General features: G+C 45.1%; 1 protein-coding gene and 1 long non-coding RNA gene across 3 annotated transcripts in view; one reads left to right on the top strand and one right to left on the bottom strand.

The window, feature by feature from the left end:
- The window catches only part of LOC143514298 (RNA-binding motif, single-stranded-interacting protein 2-like), a 54,022-nt gene that overhangs the window by 37,488 nt on the left and 1,453 nt on the right, over positions 1-15,081 (top strand). Inside the window, exons 9-13 of one of the 2 annotated variants that reach the window (XM_077005302.1) lie at positions 139-232; positions 2,858-2,905; positions 14,271-14,471; positions 14,588-14,668; positions 14,768-14,855. In XM_077005302.1, coding sequence (XP_076861417.1) covers positions 139-232; positions 2,858-2,905; positions 14,271-14,471; positions 14,588-14,668; positions 14,768-14,848 — 505 coding nt within the window. In that variant the 3' untranslated portion in view covers positions 14,849-14,855. The remainder of the gene's footprint in view (positions 1-138; positions 233-2,857; positions 2,906-14,270; positions 14,472-14,587; positions 14,669-14,767; positions 14,856-15,081) is intronic. The other variant, XM_077005313.1, reaches the window with a different exon arrangement.
- LOC143514303 (uncharacterized) lies at positions 12,441-13,134 on the bottom strand. Its single transcript, XR_013130818.1, has 2 exons — positions 13,004-13,134; positions 12,441-12,636 (listed from the first exon to the last, which is right to left on the bottom strand). It is a non-coding gene; the product is annotated as an uncharacterized LOC143514303 (long non-coding RNA).

The raw sequence follows: 15,081 nt of genomic DNA, 5'->3' as shown, positions 1-15,081 counted from the left end.
ATTTAATTAACTGTGACTTTTAATTTAAACATCTAGATAAACATTCAGTGTATTATCCCATGTATTATATGCCACAGTTCGTTGTTATTGTGTAAATGTCCCAGTGTGTTCATGTGTTTTTACTGTTGTCCTTCACAGGTTTTATTCATCTGCTTACAGCATCGCTCCAAACAGAATGATTGCTCAGGCCTCTCTGTCCCCATACATGCCTTCTCAAGTCCCATCTTACCAGGTCAGTGATGGGGGTCAGATGATGATAAAACTCTAGGAGGTTTAACATATTCATGTCTTCCAACAAGACTTCTTCCTTGGCACTGAAATTTCAGAGCTGATAGTCAAATGTCAGATCTCATCAATTTCAGGGACTATGTTGTTATGCACAAAAGGTTTCAGGAATTTTTAAATACAAACTTAGGGTTAGGGTATAAAAAATAGTTAAAGAATAATAGGTTAATTAGAGTCCAATTCTAGCCTGCTTATTCAACATATCAATGAACTAGTGACTCAAGCGATTATTATGCTAGCCACCTGTTTGTATCATATTGGGAAAGATAACCTTTTCCTATTGAATTGCATCCAGTTGTTATTAATGGTAGACATATTATATATACTTACAATAGTACAGTTTACTTCATAGTAATTTTTTTTTACATTTTTGAAGTTAGTAGGTAAGGGACTTAACTGTCCTTTAAGTGCATTTGCATTACCAGAAGTCTACAGACCAAGACACATTGCTGTGATTCATAGATCAGGCTTGGCCAAAGAACAGCTTAAGAGGAGTCTTAGGCCAAGATGGCCAAATGTAATCCATGTAATGGTTTATGGAATAAGAACACAACAGTGGTGTACTGTCAGCACCTCAACAGTTATCAAAGCTATGTGAATGTAAAACAACAGGAGTGCTTAGACAAGAAACACCAGCTCTAAGGATATAAGGTGCTGCAGGCTACCACCAAACATGAGCATCCCTAACCCTAAACCCTAACCCTAGTTCAGGGGTGGGCAATTAATTTTTACAAGGGGCCACATGAGAAACCTGAATTGTGTCAGAGGGCCACACAAACAATAATGACATCATCACAATGGCTCCGCCCACCTCACGCAAACTTTATACTTGCCGCATCACATTCTGTGCAGTGTTCTCCGAAACGATGTGTGTTGGTATAAAGCAGGGGTGCTCATTACGTCGATCGCGAAGGAATGTGCGTAGATCGCGTCACATAAAATAGTAGTAGATGAATCGCACATCTGCACTGACGGTTGTATTTTGATTGGCATTCACGGTAGCCAATCTGCAATCCACTCAACAAATTACGTTCGCGATACCCCCCCCCCCCCCCCCCCCCCCCCCCCCCCAAAAAATGTTTGAAATTGTAACTACTTCGTTTCACAACAAATAACCATCTGAATGAACAGTTTTCTTGTATTACATTAACAAATACGAGCCTCTTGTAATTCCAGGACGAAACATGAGAGAACGTGAAGAAAATAAACAACAATTAAAAAAAGCGAATTATTTCGGATCATTTCGAATATATGTATAAATATTTAACTTAATTAAGCTTAACGTGCTGGGAAATATTGAAATGGACCTTGAAAGTGACGTACAAGTGCTTGAATTCCACCTTATAAAGGTGTATGAACCCTGCAAACATGACTTTGTTCATTGCGCTGAAGCGCGGCGCACGCGCGAAGTTACAAAATTCGAGAAGTGCACGACCTTGCGAATCAACAGCGCGTGAGTCCCTCCGCCACCGCGATTACAATAAATTGTTGTAAATCGAAATACAGTTACAATTTCAAGCATTTTCAAGTACTTTAGCCTAAATTACAGCACTTTTCAAACCTAAAACACAATGCACTATTAACATTCGTCACGTAAATTTTCTGCCGTTTGCGGAGGTTCGCGCGAGGTGCAACGTTCACTCCCGAAAGTATAAATTCAGCCTTAACTTGTCGCTGATCACCTACAGTGTTTCTCGCACAGCTCACACATACACACGCAGGTATGTCCACACGGAATTAACACAAATGTAGCGCTTTCAAAATAAAAGCGTCACAGTTGTATTGCACGCACGACATAGATATTTGTTTCATTTATGATTGGCCTCTCGCGGGCCGGACAGGGACGCACAACGGGCCGGATGTGGCCCGCGGGCCGTTGTTTGCCCAGGTCTGCCCTAGTTACATCATGTCTCCTTAATCTTTGGTACAAAAACTATCCCAGAACTAATGAGACATGTGCATATATGTCAGCTGCCTGGTAGTGATGTAACCAGGTTTCTTACTGTTATAACCTTTTTGTCTTTTTACCTAAATATTTGAATTTATTTGAACCTGTTTTACACATTTAAAGTATTTTAACACAATGATATTCATAGAAACATTCATAGAGCCAAACCCACAGTTAACTCCCACAGCCAATACACAAATACACACATGTACAGACACACACACCTAAATACACTCATGTACAGACGCACACACATAAATACACACATGAATAAAGACACACACACACACAAACACACACATGTACAGACATGCATGCACACATGCACACACACAAACCTCAGTATTATTCAAGGGTTGGGGGTGTTAGGTTAGTGTTAGGTTAGGGTTAGGGGCTTTATTTACCTTAACAGCTTACAAGCTCTCCACACAATCCAAGAGAACGAGAGAACACCACATGCTCATTACCACACTTTTCAACTATTATAATTTCAAGGTTGCTCATGCTTGGTGGGAGCCTAGATTAGGGTTTCGGGTTAGAGTTAGGGTTGCTCATGCTTGGTGGTTAGGGTAATGGTTAAGTTAGGGTTAGGGTTAAGATAACTGATGTTCTCTCTGTTTGCAGGTGCACAGTCCTTCTTGGATGCATCAGTCATACCTCATGCAGCCAACGGTAAATGCCAGCTCATCTAAACCCTAAATCCCAACCCTAAACCCTATTGCTAAACATTAACCCTACACCCTAACGCTAGCCTATTGACCTAGCCAGCATAACTGAACCACTCACACAACCTGCTGTCCTTGGGATAATTGGTGGTCATGCGGTGAATGTGCAACCCAAACGTCTAGGCATGCTGTTTTAGAATTCAGATGTGAACCGAGGCCCGTGGTCTGAGGAGATGTTCAGTGGAATGCTGAACCACGAGACTCACATGCCAGTGCGTGCCTGGGTTTCTTCTGAAGATGTCCTCAACCACAGTAGAATGGCCAACTAAAGCAGAGAGAACCCCTGGGATGTTAGACAGGCTTGTTAGATGAACATTGCTGCCTTCCACCTCCTGCTGGGTGAGAGAAGCTGAGTACAGTGTCTGTGGCATTTTAGGACAAAACATGTCCTCATATCAGGACAACAGGTGGACATCACAGAGGAGTGTCATGAGTGTGATGTCTGCAATCTGCAGGCCAGAGTTTGCCGACCTTCAAGCATGGGCCTCTGGAACAAATACCTTGTCAGCCACCATCCCTGAGTAGTCAATACCCAGGTTTGCATCAGCACCACCAAGCAGGATGGTCAGCCATATGGTTGTTCTTCCTGGCAGCATGTTGGATGACTGTGATGAACTCAGAGATGAAGTCCAGCTGGCATTGATGGCAAGCAGACCACAAATCAGAAATCAGTGGTCAAAATTTTTGGTTCACAAACATCATGGCCCTGCAGACAAATGGACCTGCATAAGAAACAAAAGTGTTGGATGGCCAAGGGGGTACAGCTCACAATCAAAAGGTGTTGTAATATAATTTGTTAGAGTGGAGTTGGTGACTGAAGAAGTCAAGAAGTTGCCAGGTGCTATTGACCCACTGTTCATGCACTGCCCTCACGTCATGATTTGAGATGATCCATTCCAAGAGATCAGCCAGGATGTGCTTTGTGGCATAAAATGTCAGTAGTCTTTCACTGGTATTGTCCTTCGCCCTTTAGCACATCATAGATGGTATGCTTAGGAACAGCTGCCTGTAGTGGTAAAAGGAGTTGTAAAAGTTCGCCATTACCCCAAAACTCCTGGAGAACTTTAAACATGAGGGTGTTCTGGATGGCAGGAAGTGTAACAGCCCCAGCAGTGATGGTAATGTGAGGAATCAACAGCACGCATCCTGGACTGGCACTTGGCTGGCAAGATGATCATCTCATAGCTGGGTAGGGGGAGCTGTAGTAATAATGTGGTGAGCTGATAGGAGTAATGTGGTGAGCTGGTAGTAGTAATGTGGTGAGCTGGTAGGAGCTATGTGGTAAGCCAAAAATAGTGGTGGTTATGTGGTGTTGGATCCCTTGCTTGTCACTGACCAACATGAAAATGGGTTTTGTGAAACCCAGAAACTCGGGGAGGAGAGTGAAAAGTAATTTAACATCAACCACCAGATTATTGGCACACAGGAAGTTTGCATCCAGAATGGGGCTAGACCTATATGACTGGGTCAGCATATCCTTCTCTGAGATACGCAGGACACTCGCCTGAGCACCCATAATCCTAACCTAATCCTAACCATATTGTAACGCTGCTCGCGCAGCGGAGTGAGAGGACGGACACAAGTGCTGAGATGAGCGAGATTTAATAAAGGGAATACCAAAATCAGAGTCGTACAAACGGGCAGGGGTCATAGCAGGCGGGCAATCCAGACACGAAACATGAACCGACATCTTGAAACAAGAACAGGGAAGACTCACGGACTAGGAATTAAACAGGCTGACAGAACAACGCACGAACCGACGGATAGACAAAACCACGGATAACTAGACTGGGGAAATACTGGGACTTATATACAATGAAACTAACTAGGGACAGGTGATGGCAATGACACTGGGGCGTGGTAACACAAGGAATCACGGAGACAAACGAGCAGGGCGGGATGAACAGGCATGGAACACAGACACAAGGGAACCCGGAGTGACAGCTAGGATAGGGGGCGTGGCCATACGTGACAGTACCCCCCCCTCAAAGCGTGCCACTCCGGGGCACGCAAGGGCAGACAGGACAAGGAACCAGCTTTGGACAAGACAGGGAACCACGGTATATGGCGAGGGACAGGGACAGCAGACACAGGACAGACCAGAGGGACAGGACGTGGGACCTGGGGCATGGCAGGGACAAGGACAGGAGACATGGAGACTGGCCAAGAGCTGGACTGGGACACGGCACGACACGGGACACAGGGAGACTGGACAGGGCCAGGGCGAGGCACAGGAGCAGGGCCAGACAGGACAGGACCGGGGACAGACATGGGAGTGGGGCCAGGGGACAGGGCAGAGGTGTACACCGAGGCAAACACGGCTTGGACGACGGAGACTGGGACAGGAACGAAGTGGGTCATGACTTGGGGAACAGACACGGGAACCGGGACAGAGAGGACACCACCGGAAACAGACACAGGGACAGGTACATGTACACGAACAGATACAACCACGGGGACAGTAACCAATACAAAACCAGGGACAGGACACGGGAGCAAGGGGAACATGAGCATAGAGGCAGGAACACAGGGCGGAACAGGCAACACATTGAGTCCAAGCCCACATGTGGGCAGCACAGTCTCTTGGGGGACAGGCCTGGCTGGCAGGCGGGCAGCGGGAACAGGAGCCGGCAGACAGGCAGCGGGAACAGGCAGCGTCCGCTGGCGGGCAGCAGGAACGGGAGCCGGCGTGGACGACCTCTCCTGGGTCGCGGGGACAGGAACCGGCGTGGACGACCTCTCCTGGGTCGCGGGGACAGGAACCGGCATGGACGACCTCTCCTGGGTCGCGGGGACAGGAACCGGCGTGGACGACCCCTCCTGGGTCGCGGGGACAGGAACCGGCGTGGACGACCTCCTCCGGGTCGCGGGGACAGGCCGCCGACGTGACGAGACGTCCTCGGGGGGCGTGACCGCCCTACTGACGTCCTCGGGGGGCGTGACCACCATACTGACGTCCTCGGCGGGCGTGTCCGCCATACTGACGTCCTCGGGGGGCATGTCCGCCATACTGACGTCCTCGGGGGCCGGAGCCGCCATACTGACATCCTCGGGGGCGGATCCGCCATACTGACATCATCCCGGGTCCGAGCCGGCCACTCCTGGGGTGAGTGGCTAGTACTCCCCCCCAAAAAATTCTTTGGGAGCCTTCGGGGAGCGGCTTCCGGGATCAGCGGAGGAAGGTCTGCGTCACTGGGGTCCTGGGCAAGCCTGGAAGAACACACAGACACACAAGCACCTCTGTGGCTCTCTCTGCGATGGCTCCGCCTCCTCTGAGGCGTTGGGAGCTTGCAGCGGCCATCGAGAGCCAACTAAGGGTTAAGCCAACACTCGTCTGTGCATTCAATCCGTCTGCCCGCAACTTGCACTACAAGTTGCTCCTGCCTGTAGTGTTCGCCAAGCCGGGCAGACACAGAGCGCTCGATAGGAGACTTCCTTGTTCCCACAGCGCCAGGGGTATTCCTGTCTCCGGCTCGTTCGCGCTGTAACACACGAGAGTTAAACTGCACGGAAGCAGCCAACAACTCGTTACAGCGACTAAACTCACCGGAGTCTCGCTCCCTCGCTGTGTCCTGGTAAGATCCGTGGTTATGTAACGCTGCTCGCGCAGCGGAGCGAGAGGACGGACACAATTGCTGAGATGAGCGAGATTTAATAAAGGGAATACCAAAATCAGAGTCGTACAAACGGGCAGGGGTCATAGCAGGCAGGCAATCCAGACACGAAACATGAACCGACATCTTGAAACAAGAACAGGGAAGACACACGGACTAGGAATTAAACAGGCTGACAGAACAACGCACGAACCGACGGATAGACAAAACCACGGATAACTAGACTGGGGAAATACTGGGACTTATATACAATGAAACTAACTAGGGACAGGTGATGGCATTGACACTGGGGCGTGGTAACAAACAAGGAATCACGGAGACAAACGAGCAGGGCGGGATGAACAGGCACGGAACACAGACACAAGGGAACCCGGAGTGACAGCTAGGAGAGGGGGCGTGGCCATACGTGACACATATCACAGAGGAAATCTCTCCCAGAGAGAGTTTCCATGAGGAAAAGTGGACTACAATACCGATAGCCAGGCCCGTTGACAGTCTTGCTGGGGCCCGGGACAAGAAAGTTTCATGTGCCAACCCCCCCCCCTCCCTGCGCACGTCATTTGAATTTTCTCTGTAGCGCTCCAGATTTCTGTATTTACTTTAACTATCCACCACTGTATTTCCCGCTGTTGGGCGGGTACCAGCCGGTTACGGTCGCTGGCGGGGGTGTATGCACTTAATGGAAAATATGCAGATAGGTAAAAAACATATTTTAGCCATTGAGCTTATTTTGAGTACAGGATTTTATATTAATGAAAGATTTCAAGATTATTTAAAAATTATAGACTTTAAATAAAAAATAAGTTGCTGAGCTCTTTGATGGGCACCCCTGGCCCTGGGGCCCGGGACAACAGACTCGGATGTCCCCCCCCCGTTGACGGGGCTGCCCATAGCCACTCACATGCGCTGGCCACTGGATTTTCCCTGTCAGGGCTGGCTCGGATGCCACACCTTCTACCTCCACAAGAGACACCCGAGTCAGTCCTAGACTTGCGGGACGTAATCAGCAATGATCCGTTTCAGCTGTCTGAAGGCTTCTTAAGGAAGCTTTGGGAAACTGATCATTGCTGATTCGTTTTGGTCTCGTCCCGTTGCGTTCTCAGCCTTTTCTCTGGTCTCTCGATCTCTCGTTCTCTCACTCTCTCTCTGCCTTTTTACTATTACTTATTCGAGTGTTATCTCCTGTGCCGCTTTCTGGCCTCCCTCAAGTTTTCCTCCAGCTTTTTACTTCCTATCACTTTATCTTTTATTTTGGGAAGTGTTTTGTTTTGTCGCAGCGTTTTTGCCTGCTGTCAGTCTTTCCCTGACATCCTTAGTTTCGTTTTTCACGCGTTGTATTTTTTTCCGCATTCTTTCTGTTGCCTTTGTTATTTTCCTCCCGTGCCTGGATGGTTGAGTTTCGTTTTCCACGTTGTTTTCTGTTGGATTTTTTCCCCGAGCGCTACGGTCGTGTTTTCTTTTTTAAGCCTGGTTTATACTTTCGCGAGCGACCGTAGCGTGCGACTCCGCCCACCTCACGCGACCCTGCGCGAGCGGTGTAGGCGTTTACTGTGCGTTCACACCGAAAGCGACACGGCGACCGGAAGTCATTCATTTTCAATGAGAGTGAGCGACACCCAGCGACGCGACGCGACCATGAGCGACGCGACGCGAATTGAGCGAATCGAGCGATGCGAACAAGCTCGGCTCAACTTTATGCAAATGAGCAGTGACGCGCGGCGGCGACTACCAATCAGAAAGTATATTTGCAAAATGGAGGAGAGATTGATAGTGGCTGTCTCTGAATGTCCCGCACTTTACGAGGTGTCACTGTTTATTTACAGTACAAAATGTTTATTTTTGGAGGGAATACTGTTCATTTGTTAAAAAACATCTGCAATAAATTAGCATATACCATATTATTGGGATTTTTTTTAATTCCTGTTTGATCTTCGGGTCTGGGGTAAAAAGTAAAAAAATTACATAAACATTTTAGGTTTATATACTATATGTGTTTTATACACACACTATGTTTTATACACGCACTCCTTTATAATCGTGTGTCCTGTCATCAATAGATTAAAATAAATACTGCGTCCTGCTTTAAAAACGTGATTTGCATATCTGTCACGTGCTGCATGCCGGCGATGTTGGACCCCACGCGAGGCGATGCTGGCGACTCGGCGACGGAGAGCGATTTTATCGCTTTCGGTGTGAACGCACAGTTAAGCCTGGTTTACCGAGCGGCGAAAATGACGTAATCGCTGTGGCTCCGCCCGTGCGTGAGGGACCTGCACCTCTCGAATTTTGTAACTTCGCGCGCACGCCGCGCTTCAGCGCGATGAACAAAGTCGCGAAAGTATAAACGCCTACACCGCTCGCGCGAGGTGGGCGGAGTCGCACGCTACGGTCGCTCGCGAAAGTATAACCAGGCTTTATTAAGCCTGGTTTATACTTTCACGAGCGGCCGTAGCGCGCGGCTCCGCCCACCTCGCGCGACCCTGCGCGAGCGGTGTAGGCGTTTATACTTTCGCGAACGTCGCGAGCGTCGCTGCAGTGTTCTCCGAAACGATAGGTGGCAGTGGAGAATAAAAAACCCCTGCAAAACCGGGGAAAGAACATTTTTACCTGACCAGAGACCGTATTTAAACACATCAGGCATCAAACGTAAATATGGCTTTGCAGTGTTGTCCGAAACGATACGTTAACAAATACGAGCCTCTTGTAATTCCAGGGCGAAACATGAGAGAACGTGAAGACGTTAAGATTGGGCGTTTTGAAAATAAACAACCATAAACTAATGTGATAAAAAAGCGAATTATTTCGATTCATTTCAAGTATATGTATAAATATTTAACTTAATTAAGTTTAACGTGCTGGGAAATATTGAAATGGACCTTTAAAGTGACGTACAAGTGCTTTAATTCCACCTTGTATAGGTGTATGAACCCGGCAAACATGACTTTGTCCATCGCGCTGAAGCGCGGCGCGCGCGCGAATTTACAAAATTCGAGAGGTGCACGACCTCGTGCCGCGACAGCGCGCGAGGCCCTCGCGCACGGGCGGAGCCACAGCGATTACGTCATTTTCGCCGCGCGGACCCTCGCGCCGCGTCGAGTATAAACCAGGCTTAAACTAGGCTTAAACCAGGCTTTATACTTTCGCGAGCGTCGCGATCGTCACTGCAGTGTTCTCCGAAACGATAGGTGGCAGTGGAGAATAAAAAAACCCTGCAAAACCGGTGAAAGAACATTTTTACCTGACCAGAGACCGTATATCAGGCTCTCACATCAGGCATCAAACGTAAAGCCTGGTTTATACTTTCGCGAGCGACCGTGCGCGAGCGGTGTAGGCGTTTATACTTTCGCGAACGTCGCGAGCGTCGCTGCAGTGTTCTCCGAAACGATAGGTGGCAGTGGAGAATAAAAAACCCCTGCAAAACCGGTGAAAGAACATTTTTACCTGACCAGAGACCGTATATATACACATCAGGCATCAATTATGGCTTTGCAGTGTTGTCCGAAACGATACGTTAACAAATACGAGCCTCTTGTAATTCCAGGGCGAAACATGAGAGAACGTGAAGACGTTAAGATTGGGCGTTTTGAAAATAAACAACCATAAACTAATGTGATAAAAAAGCGAATTATTTCGATTCATTTAGAGTATATGTATAAATATTTAACTTAATTAAGTTTAACGTGCTGGGAAATATTGAAATGGACCTTGAAAGTGACGTACAAATACTTTAATTCCACCTTGTAAACACATCAGGCATCAAACGTAAATATGGCCTTGCAGTGTTGTCCGAAACGATACGTTAACAAATACGAGCCTCTTGTAATTCCAGGACGAAACATGAGAGAACGTGAAGACGTTAAGATTGGGCGTTTTGAAAATAAACAACCATTAAATAATGTGATAAAAAGCGAATTATTTCGAGTATATGTATAAATATTTAACTTAATTAAGTTTAACGTGCTGGGAAATATTGAAATGGACCTTTAAAGTGACGTACAAGTGCTTTAATTCCACCTTGTAAAGGTGTATGAACCCGGCAAACATGACTTTGTCCATCGCGCTGAAGCGCGGCGCCCGCGCGAAGTTACAAAATTCGAAACACCCCTCAAACACAGGGGAAGGAACATTTACCTGACGAATTTTAAATGTTGCATTGTGTTCCAGGTTTGAAAAGTGCTAAAGTAGGCTAAAGTACTTGAAAATGCTTGAAAATGTAACTATTTTGTTTCACAAAAAATAGCTGTCTGACTGAATTGATGTGATAAAAAGCCGAATTATTTCGAATCATTTCGAGTATATGTATAAATATTTAACTTAAGTTTAAGGTGCTGGGAAATATTGAAAATGGACCTTGAAAGTGACGTACAAGTGCTTGAATTCCACCTTGTAAAGGTGTATGAACCCGGCATACATAACTTTGTTCATTGCGCTGAAGAGGTGCACGACCTCGCTTCACACGGGGGTCCTCACGCAGGGGCGGAGCCACCGCGATTGCATCATTTTCGGCGCACGGACCCTCGCGCTGGTCGCGATGCGCCAGGTATAAACTGGCACCGACTGAGGAAATAAACTGCTCTCTACCACTGGCAGAAGCAGAGCAATACACGCAAGGAGAGGGAGAGACAGCGAGGCACCGAAGGACAAATAAAAACAATGTTGGAAAAAACTGTGGCACTTGCAGAGCACAAGCGCAATACTGAAGGAAAAAGCGGCTCCCAAATAGCAGAGTCGGTGTTCTGAAAATCTGTGCTACCCCTCGAGCTGTCCTACCTTGGGCTACTGCGCATGCGCATGCTAAGATTACGTCACTCTCAGCGCACATGGCGCACACCCGTAGCGCAAAATTATAGACATATCTATCGATTCTTGCTACCATGTCAAAATGTAGTACCACAGCAGTAGCTGTACGTACGATCATGTTATAGGCTATATTACCTTATATGAACGTGCTTCTGCCATTAATATTGTAGGTATGATCATATTATAGGCTATATTACTTTATCCGAACGTGCTTCTAGCATTAATATTGTAGGTACGATCATTTTATAGGCTACATTACCTTATCCAAACATGCTTCTACCATTAATACTGTACGTACGATCATATTATAAGCTATATTACCTTATCAGAACGTGCTTCTGCCATTAATATTGTACGTACGATCATTTTATAGGCTACATTACCTTATCCAAACATGCTTCTACCATTAATACTGTAGGTACGATCATTTTATAGGCTACATTACCTTATCCAAACATGCTTCTACCATTAATACTGTAGGTACGATCATTTTATAGGCTACATTACCTTATCCAAACATGCTTCTACCATTAATACTGTAGGTGCGATCATTTTATAGGCTACATTACCTTATCCAAACATGCTTCTACCATTAATACTGTAGGTACGATCATTTTATAGGCTATATTTACCTTATCGGAACGTGTGTACAGCATTAATACTGTAGGTACGATCATATTATAGGCTATATTTACCTTATCAGAACGTGTGTACAGCATTAATACTGTAGGTACGATCATATTATAGGCTATATTTACCTTATCAGAACGTGTGTACAGCATTTATACTGTAGGTACGATCATATTATAGGCTATATTTACCTTATCAGAACGTGTGTACAGCATTAATACTGTAGGTACGATCATATTATAGGCTATATTTACCTTATCAGAACGTGTGTACAGCATTAATACTGTAGGTACGATCATTTTATAGGCTACATTACCTTATCAGAACGTGTGTACAGCATTAATACTGTAGGTAGGTATGATCATTTTATAGGCTATATTACCTTATCCGAACGTGCTTCTACCATTAATAAAATCACAAGTCATTATTGAAACAATGCACTGGAGCAAAACAAATTTTAATTATACATTATGATACAGTTATTGCAAATTATTCTAGAATAAAACTGTGAACATTAAAAATACTACAAAAATAACACTGCAGTCTTGGTCTCTCAGCGTTGGTCTGTTAAAATTTCTGTACTGCATCGGTAGTTGTACCATTTCTGTTATGTTCTTGTCGTCAGCATCACCTTCTAACATGGAGAAATGACAGCGCAAACGTCATGAACGTTACATGGTTATTTACTTGTATTTAAGAAAATTGCTTCAGAAATATAAAATAGCCAAATTGAACGAAGAAGTGCTCGTTTTGAGGTGAATCAACTAAAACCAGTTAGTGTAGGACACTAGAATGAACAGATGGATAAAATCGAGTACGGCGAGGCTAAAACAGACATTTGAAACCTCCACTTGTTGGAAACACTCGAGCAAATAGTAATATTTACGAGGTCTTTCCTAGGATAATCACAAAAATATTTAACAATTGTCGAAAAAACACAATAAAATGCAAAAAGATTTACATTGCAATATGATTAAATACGATAAATGGGCAAAACTCACCGTTATTCCAAGACAAAAAACAGCTGGTAGCGCAAAATTCTGGGCTACGCTGACAGTGACGTAATCTTAGCATGCGCATGCGCAGTAGCCCAAGGTAGGACAGCTCGAGGGGTAGCACAGATTTTCAGAACACCGGTTCCAATCGTTCACTTCAAAGAGCCGGCTCTTAGAGCCGGATTGTTCGCGATCGACACATCACTAGTGTGTGTGTTTTTATGTGCATGCAGATTGGTTTCTCTGTTGCATTTATTCACTCACACGGCTTTAGTAATAAGCTTATTTTACTCTTTGTTTCATACGGCATTTAGATTCGCGTTCCCCTTCAATTTCTAATGCAGTGTGTACCGATCTGTACGCCCTGCGTTACATTCCCAACCTCTCAATCTGGTTTGAAGAGATTGTGTCAGATTTTCATTCCATTTTGGGCAAAAATACAATTGGACAGATGAAACTAGTATATAATACAATTCAAACGTTTTGACACACCTACTCTGTTTATTTGTATTATTTTCAACCTAAAAAAACAGGGTAAATGCCAAACCAATGAAAGAAAACAAATGATTATGCGCTAATTAACAAATATTAGATTCTTTGAAGTAACTATCCTATATTTTGAGGACATGCTCTTGGAGTTCTGTTAAGCTTCATGAACCAGCACCTATGATGATTTTCCATACGTCCTGACATTCTCACATATGCAGTTTTAACACGTATAGAGTGACAAACTAATGTTCTGAAGTAAAACTTTTTGTTGAGGGTGCATTTAAAATGTCTGTGTGTGTGTGTGTGTGTGTGTGTGTGTGTGTGTGTGTTTGCACGTGCCGAGAACGAATTCATATATAACACCTTTCCCCATTTATGCATAATGTAATTGATTAAAATGTCTTCCTGCTTTTACTATTAAGAACATGTATTTAGTGAGGTGTGTCCAAACATTTGACTGGTAGTGTGTATTGTTATCAAGTCTGAGGTGGCTACCCCAGCTTCTGTGACCATACTGTGTTACTGGCCATGCTGATTTTTTAGCATTGTTGGGCAAACGTATTGCTATGTGCAAGAACATATACCAGCATTATACTCTACGTATGCTTGGGAGCTGGTGGTTCGTTGATCACCCTGAATCAATTAAGTAAAAAGAATAGTTGTTGGTGACATGGCCCTTGTTAAAATGTGCTAGAAGCTCCCAATAACACATATGAAATTGCTGATGTGCAGTTGAAGAGCCCTGACACAGTGCTGTAACAAGATGCATTGCATCTCTCTTCAGGGGACTGTTTTGGCTCCAGCTATGGACCACACCATGTCCATCCAGCCCACCTCTATGATGGGCCCCCTTAGCCAGCAGCTCGGACACCTGTCACTGGGGAGCACTGGCACGGTATCCTCTCCATCCTCCTTACTCTCCTACTTACTCTCCTGTCTAATTGGGAAAACTGTAACTCATTCCACATGGATATGCCAAACACTGGTAATGCCATAGACTGGTAATTCACCACCCACTACTGGTAGCCTCATTCACATCAAATGACTAATAACTGGATGTGTTGATGGAGTGAGAAAATACATTTTGTCTGATATTCACAGTATGTGCCTGCAAGTACAACTATGCAAGGGACTTACATCCCACAGTACACGCCAGTGCCTCCCTCTAGTGTCCCAGTAGAGGTAAGGCATACATGTCAGTCCTGCTGAGAAATGTGCATTCCATACTCCTTGCTCATTCACTGCTTGCTACCTTATTAAATTATTTTTGCTTGTTTACAGGAGAACAGTGGACAACAGCAACAGGTTCCCATGGAAGCTCCTGCTGATCACACAAGTTATTCATACCAGCATAGCAAATGAAGCTAAGGTAAAAAAAAAAAAGGGAAAAGGAACAAAAAATTAGACAGAATTTGTCTTTGAATTATTAGTGACAGAACAATGAATGAAAAGTGTGTGTGTATACAATAATAGAATAACAATACAATGCTAATCATATAATAATGATAATAATGAATGCTCATTTATCTGCTCATGACGTTTCAGTGTCGTGTTAACAATCAAAGCCCATCGTTTTGTTTTAAATTTGCATGCAC

This window comes from Brachyhypopomus gauderio, chromosome 1, assembly GCF_052324685.1.
Source record: "Brachyhypopomus gauderio isolate BG-103 chromosome 1, BGAUD_0.2, whole genome shotgun sequence".
Taxonomy (NCBI): Eukaryota; Metazoa; Chordata; class Actinopteri; order Gymnotiformes; family Hypopomidae; genus Brachyhypopomus; species Brachyhypopomus gauderio.
This window is presented reverse-complemented; position numbering and strand designations above follow the sequence as displayed.